The sequence below is a fragment of the Alosa pseudoharengus genome, unplaced genomic scaffold (genome assembly GCF_046254945.1).
Source record: "Alosa pseudoharengus isolate Yale_2024_CS ecotype anadromous, Long Island Sound unplaced genomic scaffold, YU_APseudo_1.1 YU_APseudo_1.1_scf_1, whole genome shotgun sequence".
Classification (NCBI taxonomy): domain Eukaryota; kingdom Metazoa; phylum Chordata; class Actinopteri; order Clupeiformes; family Clupeidae; genus Alosa; species Alosa pseudoharengus.
The window spans coordinates 57364823-57386474 of record NW_027468564.1 but is presented as its reverse complement, the minus strand read 5'-3'; the positions used below and the strand labels follow the sequence as shown (position 1 = coordinate 57386474).

Here is a 21652-nt window from a genome sequence, read left to right as displayed (position 1 = left end):
TGTTACGGTCTAATGAGGAACCTTGCTGACTGTGCATGCGCATAGCTTGAAAAAATGCCATTAAGGTATAGGTCTACTACCTGTTTGAAAGGGTTCACTCCTCCCCTTGAAATCACCACTCCTTTTTGAACTTCAGGCAAAAAAGCCTCACCTTATTTGAGATATGTCCCAGCACGAGTGAATACTTTAATGCTGTATTTAAGCTGAACACTATAGCCCTGGGGCTGATCATGAGAACATAAACAGGTAATCTATTCTCACTGTAGATACTTTTGTTTGTTTTCTCATGAGGAATAAGAAATGATGAAGCAACCAGAGAGAAGGTGATTACTGATGTTTATTCCAAACACAAATCCTTGAGTAGGGCACACAACATTGCAAAGACACAAAAAGATACAAGTATATATAGATGTGGTGCTCACCACAGCTAGTGACGTATAAAGCACAAATAGCGCCATGTTTATTTCTTTTTCTGGAGGGCAACCAAATGGTGGGTTTACCCAACAATCATCTTCTTCATTGCACAGTACAACAAAAGCAAACTTCAATCTAAGCTGGCCAGATTTCAACACAGTGCTGGTGACTGCGCAGAGTAGAGGCAAAAGCAGGCACTGCATCTGTCTGGTTACTGACCCTCTCCCTCTACGTCTCTCTCTGACCGCTGCTCAACTCTCTAGCAGACCAACACTGCTCTTCAGCTTAAAGAGCATCCCATTCTATGACCACCTCAGCAAATAGTAAGTGATGTACCTAGACGGCTATCGACCTTCTTTTTTATTTTTTTCGTTTTATGCTCATGCTACAAATGAGCAAAATCAACACCTCCATCATTCACAGGCTTTCAAAACCATGGAAACCATGCGTTTACTTCCTAGGAGGGGTGGGGGACTTCATAAATCTGGGAGGGGTTGGGGATTTGGCACTCCTTGGTGGGGTTGGTGACTTTGGTGGGGTTGGAGACTTGAGAGACGGAGGAGGGGTGGGAGTTGGAGACTTGACGGATGGAGGAGGGGTGGGAGTTGGAGACTTGACGCGTGTGGGCGCTGGGGACTTGGGAGGGGCGGGAGTGGCCGGCTTAGACATGTGGCCCATCTTGGGCTCAGGGATGTTCTCTCCCTGCTTGTAGACGCTCACGGTGATCTCCACAAACTCACCGCCGTACTTGTTCCGTACGTTGATGCTGTACTTGCCGGAGTCCTCGACGGTAACAGCAGTGATGGTGAGGCTGGCGAACTTGCCGCTCTCAAAGGCGATCTTGCTGTGCGCATCAGACACCACCTCCTGCTCGTTCTTGAACCAGGTGACCTCTGGGGTGGGGTCGCCCCAGACGTTGCAGGTCAGGCTCAGGGACTGAGATAGGAGAGAAAGTGAATACTGACACAGGGGCACTAGAACATTGTAAGACTGCACACCAGCTTCCATGACCAGACCTCTCAGGCATATTCATCTATGAGTCATTCATCTATGATCTATGGCAGTGTTTCTCAAACGTTTTCAGACCAAGGATCACTTAACCAATATAAAAAAACTCACGGATCACCTAGATAAAAAAAAAAAAAACAGTACACCTACTTCAACAGTATATTACATAATAGGCCTACTCACTGAACCACCTTGCTTATTGTCTTTGCACATTGCTTTTTATGTCAGAGGATTCATATGATTTAAACTGGCATACAACTCGCACACAATTGGCAGTGTTGCAGAACTGTTTGGATTTACATACAAGTTGGTTCAATATGGCAAACAACTCATCTATTATATTTTACCACGTCTGCTCACGGGCCACTTAGGATAGCTTGCGGACCACCAGTGGTCCCTAGACCACACTTTGAGAAACACTGATCTATGGTCTACTGTTTATCTGTTTTGTCATTTGTCTTGGGTACTATATGTTTTGTGAGACGTGCAATGTTGACCACATGAATTTCCCCGAGGGGATATTAAAGTTGACCTTGACCTTGATCACATGTTTTCACTATACAGATCAAGGATCAAGGATACAGGCCTGAACACAATGTAAGCACAAGCCTACCTTCTGCTCCATGATAGTGACAACATCTGGCAAACCACCGACCACTCTGCCACGGTCTATGGAAGAAATTGTGATTATTATTGTGGAAACTGTCATTCAAATAAAATAATATGCAAACCAAAATATCTACATGGCACACAGCAGACTTACTTTTCTCAGCGAATGCAGCAGCTCTATGTAATGAAAGAAAAGAGAAAGAGAGCATGAAAAATCATTAATCATAATCAATTATCATTATCAATCATTTGGATTCCAAGGAAATGGTGATACTTCAACATTAAATCAATAGTAATGATAACTTACTTCAGCCTCTGGAATTCTGCGTATGCATCTGAATATGCTGTATCAATGGAAAGGGAAACATATGTTGAGTCCAAATTCCATAGGGTTATCCGTAACTGGTATATGACACATTGTACCTGGACATTTAATTACTAAAAAGTATAAATGTGAATAATATGTGCATACATGACTCATAACCACTCTGATGCAACCCATATACCTGAGGCCTATTTTCAGTTTTATTTGTGTTTCTGAAGCTGTGCAAATATGACAGCAAATGTCTTTCCAACTTCACATGGCAAGTTTCACAGTGAAACATGCTGGACACTATGTCCACCCATATGTTTTTTCAGATGAAGCGCTTGCCTTGTCCAGAGAGGTCAAAGGTGCGGTTGTGGGACGTTGTGGCATCGTGGATCTCGATGGTGTAGTGCCCCTTCTCCTTATCAGTGGGCTCACAGATCTGCATCCAGGCCATCTCAGCAGTGCCTCCAATCCTCATCTTCTCAGACGACGCAATCTTGCTTTCCCTACACAGCAAATACAAATACATGTTTTCCAAACATTGCTAAGTGCTACAGTGCTCTTAAACTCAGACACAAACGGCCGCTCCACACTCAAGGCAGTTGTGGAGTCATGTGGACGTACCGGTGGAACCAGTGGGTCTTCATCTCCTCGGTGAAGTACTTCATGTAGCACTGCAGCCTGATGCCCTCAGGAGTGCACTGCAGCACCAGCTCAGAGGCCGAGGAGCCTGGGGGAGCGCACAGGACACAACACCACGCCCGTCACACTTCACACCCGCCACCACACAACACCACGCCCGTCACACTTCACACCCGCCACCACACAACTCGCCAAACTAGGGGCTGATGACTGATTATTTATGAGAATGGGAGAAAAATGGAGGTGGAGTTTTTCTGTTGTTTGTGTGTGATTGTGTGTGTCATACATACCAGCAATATGAGCAATAGCATTGATGATGTCCTCAAATACTGGAGAAAAGGGGGCAGAAGGGACAGCACAAAAATGAAATGGCATTGTTTGCATTTCAATGCTGAAGAAACTGAACAGAATTAGAATATTTCAGTATGTACCTGCACCAGAAATGTCAAAAACGGATGAGTCCTTTCCTCTGTCATCACTCAGAGTGGCTTTGTAAATGCCCTGGTCTTTTCTTGAGAACTGTTCGACATGGAAAAATGTTCATTACAGTATGACAATACTCAAAAAGGTGACATAATGCCAAAAGTGGACATCCTGGGTTCAGAAAGTAAATGTGCTGTGTCATGAAGCATGTCAGAGAAGGCAGTGGGTGCATCAGCTGGTTAGTGGGAGTGTTTGACACCCACCAGGTTTGAAAGGAAACTGTGTTTTTTTCTTACCCGACTTCTCTTCCTAGCTGACTACACATGTCTCCAGGAGAAGCCCCTGAGGACTTACTGTACCGTGGCCAACAGACATTGCATAACTTGAACTGCTCTGGAAAACTGGAGCAACGACTGGTCTGTCCCAGTGTGCATTTGATGGCATCACAGTAAGCTGCTCTCCTGCGGCTTTCTCAACTCTCTCTTAGTAGTGGCACACATCACGGCACACATGACTGACATTACTGACTGACATTACACATTACTGATCTAGATACAAGTTCACGGTTAACACAGACACCACAGGGGAAGTTAGCAGCAGGTCCTCTAACTATTAGTTTAAACAATCACAATGTGTACCTGATGATGGAGCCTTACCAATGGAAGAGGGAGTGTGCAACTTCCAGACATCACATTGGGTGCAACTTCAGGGACAACCTCCTCATCATCCTTGAACCAGTGGAAAGTTGTCTCTTTCTTCACATTAGCAAGCTATGACAAAGGCCAAAATCAAAAATGTGTATTCTGATGACATACATAGTCCACAAAACAATTTAATTTTCCTCTCTGTATTGTTGGTTCCTGTGGTCCCATGTTAGACTGTCTTCACTTGGAAGAATAAAGCCAAAACAATCACTGTAATATTTATATTATTATTATACATACCGGTATATTATTTTATATTAATATTATACCTATATTATATTATCTTATTATATTATTATATTACTATACCTTATAGTAGTTTTCTTTGACAGTAGCTTGACTAAAGAACTCTTTCTGAGGACTGAATCTAACAATTCTAATATATTCTAGACGCTGCTGGTTGGAATAGAATAGAACAGCTTAACAAGGTGCAGCTGTTAGCGTCCCTCTTATACAGCTGCATCATGTTCCAACTGTGGGACTGTTGTACCTTGCAGGTCAGCATGACGGTGCAGTCATCATCCACATAGAAGGAAATGTACTCGGAGAAATGTGGACCTAAATGGAGGTTATAAAATAAAAAATAATAATAAAATATAAGAGGAGCAAACAAAATATGTCTGGAAATGACTAGGGAGGAAGTCAGTATCTACTATTGATGTCAATAAACATGTCACAACCTTGTTTCCTGATGAATTCTTTCCTTTGGAAATCAGCCTCTTTAAGTGCAGCTCTGAAGACTAAAAAAGAACAGACAAACAAATGAAAGATTATTTTTGCAGACGGCATAAGTGGAACACCCATACAAATGAAAAAGATAAACTGTTAAAACCTCTCACCATCTCCCACCAGGACCAGGGAGCTTTGGTTTTTGGCTTTTCCATCAGTGATCTGAACGGTGTATGTTCCCTCATTTGCTCTGGTAAAGTGCTCCACAGTCATCTGGATGACACCAGTAGCAGCATCATGGCTGATCTTAATGCCCTACATCACATGAAAAGAAAGTCAACAAAGTGTTAATTGAGAATAAATTAAGTACTAATTTAAAAAGGGTTATTTCTGAAAGTCCAGTCTATGACAGTAAATACAGATGTCATGAGACATGAGTTTACATACAGCGTGGACGCTGAATGGAAGAGAACATGGTGCCCTACCTCACCGGCGGCCACCTCCTTGTTGTTGGCGATGAACCTGTACGAGGCCGCGGGGGACAGCTTGCGGGCCTGCAGGAAGAAGCGCACGTGGCCTTTCTCAAGGACCTCGTAGTTCAGGGTCGTCTTCAACGGCACAACTGAAAAGATAACAGAGATATATATCATTAACACCTCGAATTGGCAAAACTTGGTCTATTTTCATTACCACATAACTTCAACAGCTACTGTAAGTCACCAATGAATCCCAGCCTAAAGTCGCAGACACACTGAAGAAAGCACAATTCTAAATATCTGGACACTTACTTGGGTGTCTGATATTGTAGCTGAGTTCCAGCATTTTTTTCAGAGCTGCGAAGAGAATAAAAGAATCCAAATTCAACATCCCACGGTAAAATAATGGGAATCATCAAAAACAACCTGAATACCCCATGGTGTTCTCCACCTACCGTCGTCAGTGAGTTTATGACTAGCAGAGACACCGTCGGTGTCAGTCACAGCCACAGAATAAGTGCCCAGATCAGCAGCCTCGGGGTTGGTGAAGGTCAGTTTGGAGCTGAAGAGGGAAAATACACACGCATGCACATCATTGGTTTATTACACCGTGCCATCTTGTAATTACATTGTTTTAATGCTTAAGGAATCAAATATAGTCTACATTGTTTTGTTTTTTATGCCTGAGGGAAGCAAAGCATAATGTGAGACCAAACTTACTGTTTTCCTTTAGATGAAATGGAGACTCTTCCAGAATCGGTGATTTCTTTGTAGGACTTTGACCACACATACTTTGAGGTCTCAGCTAACTCACATGCTTCAAAAGACAAAAAGATGTCGCCGCTCTCCTCATCCACTCCACATTCAATCTCCTTTGCACCTTTGTATAAAAAAAGAGTTCATATGAAATAAAATGGGACTCATTATCAGTGCTAATAAGAATGGTCATTTGTTAAACATAATCACAGGTTTAACACTGAAAGGTTAATTAAATAATTTCAATGTGTGTTCTGCTGCATGTGCAGTGTGGTTGTACCTGGCAAGGCTTTGGCCAGCACTGATTCTGAGATGGCCGAGGCTTTGCCCACACCTTGCTCATTAACCGCACGCACTCTAAACACATACGCTGCTCCGGCCTCCAGACCCTTCACCTGCACACACATGAAATGGCAGAGTGAGTTGGAGTGCCGGTGGTATGCAATAAACCTCAGCTCTGAGGCTACCTTGAGAACACCATAGACCTCACAGCAAATTGACCTCAGCTCTGAGGCTACCTTGAGAACACCATACACATCCCAGCAAATTGACCTCAGCTCTGAGGCTACCTTGAGAACACCATACACATCACAGCAAATTGACCTCAGCTCTGAGGCTACCTTGAGAACACCATACACATCACAGCAAATTGACCTCAGCTCTGAGGCTACCTTGAGAACACCATACACATCACAGCAAATTGACCTCAGCTCTGAGGCTACCTTGAGAACACCATACACATCACAGCAAATTGACCTCAGCTCTGAGGCTACCTTGAGCACACCATAGACCTCACAGCAAATTGTGGTTTCAGTAGTATCGCGAATAAGCCTTTTACCTTAAAGTAGCGGTGGGCGATGGCTTCTTCTGTCAGTTTGACAAAATCTGAGGAGCCCTTCTTGGCCATCTCCAGGATGTAGCCCGTGACGGGGCTCTGACCGGTGTATACGGGGGCTTTCCACAGGACGATCAGGGAGTGGTCACGCACCTCAGAGAACTTGATGTCGTAGGCTGGGCCTGCAAAAGCAAACATGAAACAGCCTGGTGAGAACTCACTGCTATGTGTTGTTCCTCACTAAAGTCACTGGTCCATCTGACGCTGAGGCGAATGATACGTTGATGGTAAAGGAATGTAGTGACAGTGATGACCGTCTTGGGAGCTGACCTGGTTCAGCAATAGTCCAGGCCTCACAGAGGAGAGGTTTGCTGGGTTCAGATGGAACTCCCACACCTGCCAGGTTTCCTGCCTGGATCTTGAACTCATAGGCCACGCCAGCAGTGAGGCCCTCCACCTGCACAGAGGCAACCCCACCATCATCACAGTGCATCAGTTATGTGCATCTAACATGACCGCTTCATCCTGACATGTTTGTCAAAGCGATCTTTTTGGTCGCGTGCAGATGGCGGCATTACCTTGTAGATTCTCTCCTTTACAGCGGCTGCGTTGACCTCTCTCCACTTGAGGGAGGCCGCCTCGCGCATGTCCACGTAGTAGGCTGTGATCTTGCTGCCGCCGGTGTTCTTGGGGCGCTTCCAGGCCACCGTCATGGAGGAGCCGTCGCAGCTGAGCAGGGTGATGCCGTGAGGGGCAGAGGGGGCAGCTGTGAGTGGACGAAGAGGAACACATGACCACTGCTCTTTTCGTTATGAAACCTGTCTCTATGTCTGAAGATGACTTGCTAAACTGTTCAGTGTGTGTGTGTGTGTTAGCAAAAGCTAAGCCCACAGTAATGTCATCTAAATCTAACAAGAGCACAATTCTGTTTCAATCAACTTTATTGGCATGACTTCAGACCTCACAGGGCATTGGCTTGGTTTAGAAACGTCAAAGTCAGATGATCATTCTACCCAACATTGCAGCCAAATTCCCCATGGCTGCATGCAGACATATCATGCATATCATACCCTTGACCCATAGATTTATATGTTCCTCCATGTGGAGGAATAATTATATTTTTGTCAAGGTCACTAAGGCTATGCAATTATATGTAAAAACAAATGTACATACCATGTTTCCTGGGATATTATGGATTATTCAAAAATATAATAAATGCAATATAATAACAATTTAATTAGCTCAATACAACAGCAACAACAACACATTACATTCACTAGTTTGATACTAAATAATAAAAGGTGAAACAGATGAAGCAACAGGTGAAACCAGTGTACGTGCCCTTTACATTCCACACAACAATGTTCCAAGATCTATGTGCGTGTTCACGATCTAAGCTCATTATGTGAATTTAGTATAGAAGGTGTTTAGCATGTCGTCTTATTTTTTGTACGTTTTTGCAGTGACAGCCGAAACATATCTTTAAAAACATGTACAAACGCAGTCAATCCTGCTTTGACTACAGGGATGGGGGTGTTGGCAGGAGAACTTGTTTCAGCGTGAGGTGTGCCTTAGGCAAGACTTACAATTAACCTGTGGTAGTGATACACACATTATACATACCATACTCTACACCCTCTATGGAATAAGACATATTTAATGTTTAGCAACACTCTGTCTCAAAACAGCAACAGTTTGAACATGATTTCTTGTGAAAAGCCTTCTCCAAAAAATCTATTTGATCTGAAGAATTCCATCATAACTGAGACCATAATAAAATACCTTACTGAACAGAGGGAACAATCTGTCTTAAAAACATTAATAATTATAAAAATGTAAAAAATTAAATATATAACAACACGGTCTATCTGTCAGACAGGGGTCAGTGGGGCTGACTTACTCAGGGCAGCGTCCACAAACAGAGGGTCAGACTCCTGGGACTCATCACTGAGTCCGTAAGTGTTGACGGCCTGGACGCGGAAAGTGTACGTCTCTCCTTGAACCAGACCATGGACCACAAACCTGGACACACAGGACACAGGCTGCATGAGGTGTGAGCATCGGGTTTAACATCTCAGTGCAATCACCTCAGCAGGAAAGATGTTTACGGTAGTCACATTGAATTAAAACATCAGTTGAATGTAAACCTAAACATACATGTAAATCTAAATGCAAATGAGTAAAATAGGAAATACCCCAGTACTTATACTCCTAGTCTAAACATAGTTTGTGCTGTGAATAGTTAGCAGTGCTAATAATGTCTATTCAGATTTGGCATGCTCTTGGATTACAGCTGTATTTGAGCTAGCTTGGATTACAGCTGTATTTTTACTTAGCACATTCAAATATATTGTTACTAGCTGTGGGTTTAACTTATTTGGTGACAACACTTCTTCTACAACCTTTAATTGTATTCATTGTTCCACATTGTGACTTCAACTCAAAAGTATATCATTCAGTGTCACATATCTCATCCCATTCAAGTCAAAAATAGACTCTCACTTCTAGGTGTGTTTCCAGATGTTGCCAACGGGACGATCTGGCCCGTACCTTTTCAGGTAACTCACCTGGTGTGTTTGTATGGCCTGTGGTTGCAGGCCACCCATCCCTTGGAGCCCTGCATACAGGCATCGATGTAGTAGCCCATGAGGTTGTTGGGGTGTTTGGGGGGGTCCCACTGCACAAAGACAGAGGTCTTGCCATTCCTGGTGGCGACAACCTTTCCAGGTGCAGAGGGGACACCTGCAAACAATTCATCATATCAGTTGTGTGCAATATTGTATAGATATAGTGCCATTGTTGATGACTCTATATTTGACTTTGTTGATACCGCATACATTACTATATTAGAGGTGGGTTTCCATTTTGTGCAAATAGATACATAAAAGTAAACATAAAAGTAAACATAAACGTAAACATCCATCAAAGATAACCAAACAATGTTGCTTACCTGTACCGGTATTTTTAAGGCAAATGACTGTAATGCAACTTTGCTGCTACTGTTTTGTGTGCACTGTGACTTGGTTTCTTTAAAGATTTCAGATTAGGACACGTGGTTTAATAGGTGTGTGCGGTCAGCACCAGTGACCAGCAGTATCATGTGACACAGCAATCAGACGATTTTAAACACATTTTAAAGGTGTTGTTATTGAAAAGGGAAGATGTTTAAAGAGGCTGTGAAGGTTTATAGGAAGCTATTTTGGCTTTGCTTTTTAAGATAATACATTACATACCCACAGCATGCTCACTCTCTGAAAAGAAACACAGTACAACTATAGCATTACTATTGTTGCTATTTGGCATAGTTTTTATATATTGCATATCACTATCACTATAGCTTAACATATAAGGGATAAAGATTGGGGTGATTTCTTTGATCAGATTTCTTCCTCTATTTTTTGCATTGTTTATTACATTGTTTAAAGATAACACATTTCCATTATCATCTCCTTAATCAAAGTTGCACATTCTTGGAACAGATAACTTGGACATTGATAAAAAAAATATATTTGCAGGAGACCAGCCATGAGCTTATCAAGATGTTTGATCACCAGTAAATCTTCATCAACAGTATCAACAGATCAGTAGATTCAATGAGCAGATATAGGGCCCAAACATGTCCCAACACATTGCCTGTGCGCTAGAAATACGTGCACCCGTGGAACTGCACCATCTTACCATAGGGGTCCCTCTTTTGGATGAAACCGGACGGCTCGGAGGGCTCGCTTGGCCCGTATTTGTTGACTGCGGTCACACGGAAGCGGTACGCTTTCCCATCCTCGAGATCAAAAATGGGGTAGCGGGGGGAGAAGAGCTGCACAGCTGTGTTCAGCCTCTGCCACAGCTGGCCCTCCCCCACACACTGAGGGGCACAGATGTTAGGGTGGGGTGGGGGTGGGGGCACAGAAGGGTGGGGACAAGATGTTGGGGAGGGGTGGGGGTGGAGGGAGTAGAGCTGTGAGTTGTAGGGAGGAGAAGCTACACAAGCGTAGAGGATTCACCTGTTCTCTGGCACACCTCTGGCTTGCAGTGCACAGTTACCCAACAAACAGGTGCAAATGGAGATTCATAAAGCCACATTTGAGAACACTCAATGTCAGCCCTGTAAGTGGGCAAAATGACCAAATTTAACACAAAATAAAACTTGAATTAGAATTTGAATAGAATTGGGCCAGTAAACCAGAAGAGATATGCCAGGCACTTATGAATCCATGAGCTTAACACAGCAGATTTGTAATTTGAATATGCATGGTGAAGCGTGGTGGCATGGTTTAGGAGTAACCATGTGAAAGTGACCACACCTTCTCGATGAGGTACCACAGCGGTGCCCGACCACTAGGGGAGGGTGGCGTCCAGCTGAGGACAACATACGTTTTGTTTATCTCTGAGGCATGCACGTCACTGGGCGGCCCTGGCAACGTGACATAACCTACACACATGTACAGAACAGGAGGTCAGTTTCAGCGCACCACACCGGTGAAAGATGTGATTACACCCCAAGTGTGCTGTTCTTCATGCCTATTACCAACAGATACCTGAGAAAGCATGACAGCACTAAAACTAAATCACTTTAACCATCAGTGAATGATGCCGGATTAGTGCAGCCTGATTAAAATTTGACATTGGTGACAGGCATTGCAAACTGTAGTGTAACCACATCTTTATTGCATAGTGTTGAATGTCTGCTTAATGTAAATGGTTTTCGTTGGTTAGTTAATGAATCTGAATGCTGAATTTCAGAAAGGTTATTATGATGGAGATGACAATGAAGATGATAAGTTTGGTAGGTATAGTTAGGATTATTAGTATTTTTGTTTGTTAAATGTATTACAGTTTTAGCAAAAGATAGACCTACTTTACAGAAAATTTGATCAGAAAGAATGTGACAGGTGAACTATTAGACAGGTTATATTGTATTAATCTGTGAAACATTGTATTGCATCTGTGAAACATTACAAATGTTTTTATTTTTCATTTTATTTACAATAACGTTTAATGAGATTAGTCTATTTTCTCTTGACATAACGTTATTTCTTGAATTAAAATCATTGTACATTAGTTTAATATTTTAACTGAATATTTAGTTTAGTCAATGAGATAACAAACTTCTGCTACTTACTGCTACTGGCTAAGAGAACATGCTTTTTGTGAAACATCTGTTAATTGATACGGTATTAAATTTTTGATTGGAATTAGCTTAGACAGCTAGTTCACTCATTTATACTACCTTCAAGGTCCTCTTGGTGAATCACAATGTCATATTTCCCATCGATTTTAATCACTGTTTTAACAAACAAAGATAATGTTGGATGATTTAAAAGCTCTCTTTTTGCCAAAAGGAATGCCACAGGTGTACTAGTCAATGTGCAGTCTACCCAGTGACATTCCACAGAACACAGTGCTTCCTCTTGATGATTCTAATCCTTGATAGACAGCAAAATTTAAGACGATGTAATGCTGAAAATGAATGGACCTGTAATGCTTTCTTGCCGCACATTTTTAGACAGTCGGGAATGTCTACCTTCAATCTCGCCCGCAGCAGTGTGGAGGGCAGAAACGCCATCGGACCTCCTGGAGGGTCTGCTGATTCCGACGCTGTTCACGGCCCGGACACGGAAGTGGTAGGAGTGTCCTATGGCCAGACCATGAACTGGGTATTTGCAGACATTGACAGGAGCGTCGTTGCACTGGACCCAATCAGTGGAGCCAACTTCACGTCTGAAGAAACAAAACAATATTTGAGGATAAGACAGCTCAGAGGAAAACAAGTATTATTCCAATGCCTGACCTCAAATGTGTTGCTGCCCCATGTCAACTACATATCCCACATTTATTAGCAGTTAATCCACGTTGCTGACCTCACTGAAGATACATACCTCAATCACACTGATGGGCTTCTACTTTCATGACATAACTGACCAACATATCTGTTAGTGTTAAATGTCCAGTTATAACCTTACCAGCTGCCTATTTCTCAGTTAGCAGTAGCTTAAGTCTTAAGTGTCAAGAGTTCACCTGTCCACAAAATATCCTTTGATGGCCCCCTCGGTGGTGATGTTAGGGGGTTTCCAGGTCACCATGACGTAATCCTTGTTTGCGTCGGAGGCCTTCACATCCATGGGAGCACCAGGTGCCCCAGCAACAGGTGCAGCAGCATCTGAGAGACACTTACAGTCGGCATGGGAGAAGACACAGCAGTCCTACACTACAGCCTACAAGCTCTGAATCAGCTTCAAAATGGTGGCTATGATGCTGCTGTTGCAACCACTGAATACTGATATACAATAAAATATACCTAAAACCATTAAATCATCAAATATTATCAGCACATTATACAAATATTATTGTAACTGTATTAGCATAGGAGGGAAAGCTTTTCTGACATGTCATACACACAGGATCTCCTTATGGTATACAGGGTGGAGAAATTATGCCAAAGTACCTTTCACAAACAGGTAAGCGCTGTGTTCAGCAGTGCCGTCCTTAGACCAGACGCGCACGGTGTACAGGCCTTCATCGTCCTTGTTGAGGTGGGGGAGGGTGAGAGTGGCAGCACCTCCACCAACGGACATCTCTGCCCACTTAGATTGTGCCAGCAATTTATCTGGACAGAGAGGAGATGAGCACTGAGGATTCTGAATATGTTAGTGCTGCTAGCAGAGCTAACCTCACCATACTGGTACTACTTTCAAACAGCAAATGATTAAACACTCAACAATAACTCATTCGTTTTTCTTGGCAGTCACGGTTTGTATGTTTATGGTTGTTGTTATTGTGACCATTTGCTACTGTTATTATTCTGGTAAAATGATTTAGTCTATTATTACTAGTAGTATTTTTTATGTAGGCTATATGACCACTTTGAATTGTTCATTTGTGATGATGATGTTTATTGTTGTATGTCGCTTTGAACAAAATTATCTATCATAACCATTACCATAACCATTACCATTACCATAACCATAACCATAACCATAACCATAACCATAACCATTACCATAACCATTACCATTACCATAACCATAACCATTACCATAACCATTACCATTACCATAACCATAACCATAACCATAACCATTACCATAACCATAACCATTACCATAACCATAACCATAACCATAACCATTACCATAACCATAACCATAACCATAACCATTACCATTACCATAACCATAACCATTACCATAACCATAACCATAACCATTACCATAACCATAACCATTGCCATGTACATAGCAAAGTTTGCAAATGCCTTTAATGTCTGAACACAATTACAGTGTTACATGTCCTGTTGGACCCATTGCTCACCATCTCTGAACCACATGACTTCAGGGGGCAGGTTGGGCAGGTCTGGCACAACCACCATGGTGGTCACCAGTTTGCATGATTCGCCCTCAGTGCCGAAGGTCACGCCAAAGGTGTCCAACAAAGTGACATCCAGCTTGCTGGCATGAGTTGGAGTAATGGGCACTATAGAACAAGCAAAATACATGATGACATATGGTGACCTACTGGAGGGGATTAACTAAACACTTCAAATCATTGAGAAACCATCGTACAAATATCACCGGTACCATTAACCATCACTGAATGTGACACTGACAAATGATGTGTGACTGACACAGGATGACTTTATGCTTAAAATGTATTACAACACATGGAAGCATCATAATACATATAAATGTTTATGTATGTATATATATACAGTATATATATAATGTTTATGTATGTAATGTTTAGAGGTTAAGCATGGTCTGTGATCTCCACCGTAGCTTGTTGTGTTGGTGCTGGCCTTGTGCTCCTGACTCACCTAAGCCAGGCAGATGGGAAAGATCTCCAGCTCCAGCAGGCCCTGTGGAACACAGCACATGACTTATAGACACAGTACAGGCTCTCTCTCTCCTCTCAACACTGATCTAGTTCTAATGTGCTGGGTGTGTTCAGAGTCAGACTCACTCTTGACGGTGACGGTGGCCTTGCTGGTGGCCTTTCCATGGGTGTTGGTGGCCACTGCACTGTACTGGGCAGTATCGGACACAGTGCATCTGCCGGGACATAAACACACTTCACATCAGATACAGTACTATAGATCTACATATCTACATTAATCACCAGTTAATACACGGCTCTTCGCAAGGCAAGTAGAACGCTCCATTGACTTCAATGGGCTTTCCCAAAGTTCTACGGTAAAATATTTTCATGTCATTACCGCTGTCAATGGCAACGGAGTTTGTGCTTCTACTTCAGGTATTTCATATCACTACGCAAGAACTGGAACTTCATTCAAAAGTGAAAGCAGACGGTTGATCAGGTGTGTTCTAAAGAATGTTTGATTCAAGTTCAACGTGTGTTGTTGCGAACTATGTTTCTCAGCAAATGCCACAATGAACGGTAACAAATAGGCTAGGCTATGTAGGCTAAAGTCATATCGTGGGAAGTTTATTATTTTGTTTTGGCAAGTAGCCATGTAATAAGCGGGATAATGTATAGAACGCCGGTCATTATTGGGAAAATAAGTCCCTTCAGGGCGCTGCGCGTCGGGGTCCGGTTCGCCCTGTCGGGACTTATTTTCCCAATAATGACCGGCGTTCTATACATTATCCCTTACGTAACATATTAAGTCCACTTGTTAGAATTACATTTTGTAAATGTACTCAGTGTTCCTGTTGTCAATTCACTCAAATGTACCATTGTCTACCATTTCCTTAACATTTAGGAAACTGTTTCACCTCAAAGAATAAAGAACTTAACATTACTCTCAAACAGTGTCTGATCTGATCTGATCTGAAGTGCCCTCCAGCCCACGCTGCACACATTAATAATAAGGCACTAACACATGGAGTACTTCAACACTTCACTTACACTGGAAGTATTTGGAAATTGGATTTAGATGTTAAAAATCAGTGTTAATAATGACTCTGTTTTCCCACAGAGCTTTCCCTGTGAGCTTCCTATTTCTATCCACACCCTGATAAGAGATTCTGATGTAATGGGCAACATCAGTGACATCATGTCAAGATTACAGCTCTGGTAGAATATGGGTGATAATTACATATGGTGGCAACAGAGGGAATCAAATGATATCATATGGTGGCAACAGAGGGAATCAAATGGTATCATATGGTAGCACCAAAGGGAATCACCAGTCCCAGTGTTAGCATAGACACTCCCTTCTTCCAAAACATTTCCTTTAACCTTCACACTCCCTTATTAAGAGCATGATCAAAGTTGTTTCCACCCGTTGTCAATGTCACGCACGGAAAATGATCTCACACAATCGGACTGTACTGGACGATGGGGGTCTAAGACATGCCTCGGAGCGCTGGAGGGAACGGCCTCTGAGGTGAGAATAGAAGGAAGAAATGTGACCTTCACCCTGCGAGGACTATTTTAAAGTCTCTCGGTTTCCTTGGCAGTTAACTTGAGATCCTGCTGCCTGATGTCCACCTCCATAGTCTTCCCCCCTCCCACCCCTCACTTCTCCATGAGGAAGAGTCTGTGTGTCAAAAAGAGCCAATTCTACTGTTGAAGAAACCCTGTTCATGCACAGCTAAGGGCTGGTGGTTATGGCTGTGAGATCCTCTCTGACCTGGTACAGTGACCGCTCTGAGAGAGCAGATGTCAGGCATTTTGGGATCGAATGACACTGAGCTAAGCAGAGCGCCACGAACAGCTGAGGCGTCTTCAAGACGAGGGCAGGACAAGTGTTCCCCCCCACCAAGACTAAATAGGAAAAGCTGCCTCCCACCCAAAGGCTCCCCATGCCTCTAACAGGCTGCCTTTAGGGCACTGCTCTGCTCTGCTCTGCTCTCTGCTCTTCCCAAACACTGCCTGCTCCTCAGACATCCAGCAGCAGTGAAAGTTACAGCCACTGTGAAAGTTACAGCAAACAGTGAAAGTTACAGCCACTGTGAAAGTTACAGCAACTGTGAAAGTTACAGCCACTGTGAAAGTTACAGCAACTGTGAAAGTTACAGCAACTGTGAATGTTACAGCAACTGTGAAAGTTACAGCAACTGAATGCTGAAATGTTAAACATCATATAGAAACGTGGAGGATAGGAGATTATGAGTAAATGTATGAAATGTAACAAGTAAGAATAAAGAATTTGTGTACACAGTCATCTTCATTTGGTCACATTCCTCTTAAGGTGTTTTTTTTTAGAGTGGGGGTGGGGGGTGTAGATGGATTTCTGTCTTAGCAGGTGTTAGACTGTACCTGCTAATGATCAGAGAGTGGACTCCATACTTGTTCTCCATCTTGTACTTTCCTGGTGTGCTCAGAGGGTCAACAGGCTTATCCCCCTTATACCTGCCAGAGCATAGTAGTGTTGGGTCAGAAATACTAGTGACTGAGAATGGGCCTGGTCAGGTCTTGAATCATCAAAATGTAATATTTTCGCTGACTGCATGGGAGAGAATGTGTTTACCATTTGACCACAGGAGCAGGCTGGCCTGCCACAGTGCAGAAGAGCTTCACTGGCATCTTCTCCCACAGCGTGTGAGCCCTCACGTCCACCAGGAACTCTGGCGCCTTATCGGACGTCACGGGCATCTTTCTCTTGACAGACATGATCTCCTGCACCTGAGAGAAGACACATCACAAGAGACCTTGATGTCTTGCTGACGGCACTCGGGATATTGCCATTTCCATGTAGTCATTCAGCTGACGCTTTTACCCAAAGCCACTTCCAAAAACGTGTGAGGAGGAATAAGTACGACCCGCATAGAATTGAGTGGTGAGGGCTAGATTAGGCATGATGGATGGCATGATCATAGGATGGCCTATGGCCCTGTGACATGGGTGCATTTTTCCTAAAAACTGAAAGTAGCTGCTCTTATAATAAATCTTATAATAGATACTGAGTGGATAAATAATCCACTCAGTATCTAAAGAACTGTCTAAGTGCCACATGTCAAATGCCAACCATCATTTGGATAGGGATATGTTTTATTTCCCCAACAGCCCACTACATTTGTCCATTTTACAGACATTTCATGCTACTGAACTGTGCCACTGTTGTATATTAAGAGACATTCCTTGTAAAACTGTATTACAGGGCCTTCTTGTATCAAAATGTTCTATATTGAGTGCAAGCTGTCTTGTGAATGAACTAAGACTTTTCCCGGACAGAAGATAAGGAAAGCCTTAAACAATATCCAAAAAGTAATTAAGATACATATATATTCCATTGGAATGTATTTCCTTTACTGTTTATGTTGAGAGGACATGGCAGCATGGGGAATGTCTGTGTCTTAATGAGTGCTGTGTGATGGAAACCGACCTCTCTTGTAATCGCCAGACTGGTCACTTGGGTATGAGTGGCCACTTTAATTCTGTGGATCTCCTGCTGCAGCTCAGCCAATCCCCTGCCACAGTGGGCAGCAACACGCTGATATTCTGGTGTGTCATCAGCACTTCTGCACAAACACAACAAATAAAGGACTCTGTGTGACAAATACAGTTGTGTATCAAACACCAACAAGATCAACTGCTAAAGTTTAAAGTGAAAGCACTTTAGAAAAGAATGTGGATGTTTGAGGACTTTGTGTTGTCAGTGTTGTGATGAGGACAGCGCCCAGTGGAACATATTAACCACTTAAGTGAGGGAGATGAACCCCCTTAGACAAAATAACATTTGACCTCCACAGTCCACACAGAGACACACAAAGGTCACTAGTGAGAGTTGGTCATTCTACAAGTGCAAATGTGTGATGCAGTCGTTTAAGCCATATCACATCTCTTCAAATATCCACAGAGGAATTCATTTCAAAGGCATAATTAGTGCATCTGTGCTGCTTGAGTACAACTGCATAACTGCAACATTTCCAGCTCATGACCAAGCCATCTGTGCACACCACCAGGCTCTACCCACAGTAACAGGCCCGTCTGTTCTCCATGCTCATCATAGAGTTCTCATTCCCTATGGCCCTGTGACATGGGTGCATATTTTCATTAAAAACTGGAAGTAGTTGCACATGTCAAATGCCAATAGAATTCACTGAACATCAGTAATTCCTCAAATAGACACCATATGTTTTATTTCTCAACATTCTCCTCAGGAAGAGAATAAAAGGGAAGACATTTTGTCTTGGGTGAGCCCACGCCAACGCACTGCTGCTGGGATACAGTAAGCAGAGACACATTTCCTTACAGTTAAACTGAGCAGTAGCTCAGGGTTCTCTTACAGGCCCTTAAAATAGCCCGATCTCTACTGAGAATGGGCGCTCGGGTTTGTGCGGACCTGAATGCTGGCACCGTATAGGCTGGTTCCGCCATAGCCGTCCTGGCTTCGGCCTGCTCCTTTTTCACTGATTTAGAGCTTGATTTCCTGTCAAAAGAAAAAAAAGAACATGATCAGTGACCTTTTCACCTTTGGCTCCATAATTCACTCAGAACTGATACAGCTGCTGGACCTCTTTCAGTAACAAATATGTCAAGGAGGGAGATATGAAATAACCCACTTAGATCATGAGCACACAGTTCAGCATTCTACAGCAAGCACTAGAGAGTCTACTGTTGCATTGCCATCAGAAAGCATTTCCCCAATTCTCCTCAATCCACAGTATCCATACAAGCATCCTTTCTCATCACTGTGTTGGTCTTCGCTGTGATGTGCATGTCAGTTTTGACTGACCCTCTGAAATGTGATCCAAGTCAAGTGTGTTGCGCTGAGCCATTTAGCAGCTGTATGCAATTGCAAGCGTGGATGGTGGGTGGTAGAAATCCTGGTTTCAGGGTCCATCATAACTTCCACTGACAAGACATTAGTCTGACGTTGGATTATTCCACTCCAATGAATGCAGGGATTTCGCAGCAAGAAGCACTTTGATACTGGTGTGTCTAGAACCACTCAGGACTCCCAACAGATATCAAGACTAGTGGGAGGGCCGTGGACAGTGTAGCTGGTGATGAAGTGACAATGGCTAATGAAGGGGGAGGGAGAGCAGCAGAGCGACTGTTGTTGTTTTCCTGCGGGAGCGCATTTGCAGCAAGCATTCACTGGCACGCAGAGTGGCCATGGCCCAGACCCAATCAGATAAGCCCACCCTACCTTGACGAGTGGTGCTGGACCACTTTCTTAGAGCTGAGATGCTCATGGTGAACATGGTGAACATGTTTTTGCTTCTGATGATATAATGGTATGGCCGTAGTAGGCATGTCGGGAACACCTCAACAGAGACCTATCAACCACACCAAGTGTGGTGCATAAAAATAACATTATAGCAGATCGAATGAACCAAACATGCAGGTTTACTTTGCCAGCATTTCTCAACTAACATGGCCAATTATTTACCCTAGGTGAATGATACACTTAAAAAGTATGTGGACATGTTTTGACCCATTACATAAACCTGTCATACGGCATAAGCGAGACCCAGTGGGATTGTGAACTCTCATTCTCAGGGGCATGGTAATGGCCCCCGTGCAGCATTCCGTCTTATCAGCACAGCTCACAGTTCAAGTGCCCGACCGTACTGAGTAAAAGTGCTATGCTGAGCCTCTCAATGCCAAAGATTCGAATGCTGAGAAGATAAATTTGGCAAAATAACCCTGAGACGTGGGAAAGACAGTGAAATGTAATGGGAAAGAAACTTAGAAATCTAATGTTCAAAGCTAAATATGCTAGCCCAAGGAGGTTACACCAACAGGCTCTATAGGCCTATAAATATTTTATCTATTTTAGGCTATTTTTCTAATTTTACAGATTTCAGTTCCATACAACATTTGGTCCAAACCAGAGGCATTAAAAAAAACTATAAAAGGGAAGTTATTCAGATGAAAAGTTGTGTAAATATGATACACATGTAATACAGATTATGTAATATTATCTCTAAATAACATCTTACAGGTGGACAGGTATATCAACTCTGTCACATAATACATTTGTTTAAAGAATATAAAGCAGTGGGCTGTAGCCTATGCTTGTATCAACCTTAACTGGTCACACATTCTATCATAAACCATTTGAATTAACAAATAATAAGCTACCATAATTGATATTCAAGATATCAATAATCCAACAAGTGTCTAAACCAGACCCAGGTACAGCCAGTCTGAATAACCTCGCATTAAGATTAAGAAAAAGAAAGTCTTCTTACCCCAAGAGAAATAAACAGCACAGAGCGTCGGAAGACCAGCCTGAACCCGCTTGGGAGTCTTCCTGCTGATGCTTACAAAAATATTGCTCTCACTGAAGGAGGAATGTCATCTCCCTTCCATCCCATGTATGGATACTCTTAAGACTATATATAGCATTTACCTCAATTTTCACACGCATTTTCTACGCTTAACGCACTCTGTGCAGGACACAATGACTCTGAATATAGTCTGAAACAAAATGTATATTTTGCTTTCAGTAATTTGATGAATCAGACTATCCGCTTCTTATAATCGAAGACTTGGCGAAGCGTGCGTTATATTCTGGATTTATCTTCACAAAGCAAACTGCGAATACAGATTTAAATGTTTTCTTTTTACTTTAGAATGTCAAAAACGTGCGATTTAATTCAGGAATAATAGGCTTTAGTAGGCTACACATTATGTGTAACAGCCTAGAAATTATATTTTACTGAGACGCAATAGTCTTTGGAAAGACCCTCATTTGTTTTTCTTTGAGTAATTTAATTAAATACAACTTCCTAAATTATGTTAACAGTGCTGTTCTTGTGCGACCTTTTTAGGTTTCTCACACTCCACCAGTCAGCTCTCTCCAGCGGCTATTTTTAACAAGAGATTAAATTTTCAGAGAGCGTGTGTACACTCACTGCATCATTGGAAAGCAAGGTTAATTTGTCATTTTTGA

General features: G+C 42.7%; 1 protein-coding gene across 1 annotated transcript; it reads right to left on the bottom strand.

Moving 5' to 3' along the window:
* Window positions 1-319: 319 nt before the first annotated feature.
* Window positions 320-21085, bottom strand: myom2a (myomesin 2a). Its single transcript, XM_076294893.1, has 36 exons — window positions 20949-21085; window positions 19091-19177; window positions 18131-18266; window positions 17276-17430; window positions 17065-17157; window positions 14803-14891; window positions 14657-14698; window positions 14155-14316; window positions 13289-13450; window positions 12862-13003; window positions 12368-12564; window positions 12074-12127; window positions 11148-11275; window positions 10525-10708; window positions 9414-9588; window positions 8747-8868; window positions 7425-7612; window positions 7177-7303; window positions 6850-7028; window positions 6292-6406; window positions 5976-6135; window positions 5711-5817; window positions 5568-5612; window positions 5265-5401; window positions 4950-5094; window positions 4791-4850; window positions 4601-4668; window positions 4063-4176; window positions 3415-3502; window positions 3274-3312; window positions 2966-3071; window positions 2684-2847; window positions 2339-2375; window positions 2186-2208; window positions 2036-2091; window positions 320-1350 (listed from the first exon to the last, which is right to left on the bottom strand). The coding sequence occupies exons 2-36, from the start codon at window positions 19123-19125 to the stop codon at window positions 865-867; spliced, it is 4320 nt and encodes a 1439-aa protein (XP_076151008.1). The 5' UTR covers window positions 19126-19177; window positions 20949-21085; the 3' UTR covers window positions 320-864.
* Between the last annotated feature and the right edge of the window lie 567 nt (window positions 21086-21652).

Coding starts and splice junctions, on each gene's coding strand:
- myom2a (XM_076294893.1), bottom strand. CDS start 19,125: ATGGCGGAACCAGCCTATACGGTGCCAGCATTCAG. Junction 14,699..14,802: donor GGCCACCGTCACCGTCAAGA/GTGAGTCTGACT, acceptor TGTGTTCCACAG/GGCCTGCTGGAGCTGGAGAT. Junction 3,072..3,273: donor TGCTATTGCTCATATTGCTG/GTATGTATGACA, acceptor GCGCTCCCCCAG/GCTCCTCGGCCTCTGAGCTG.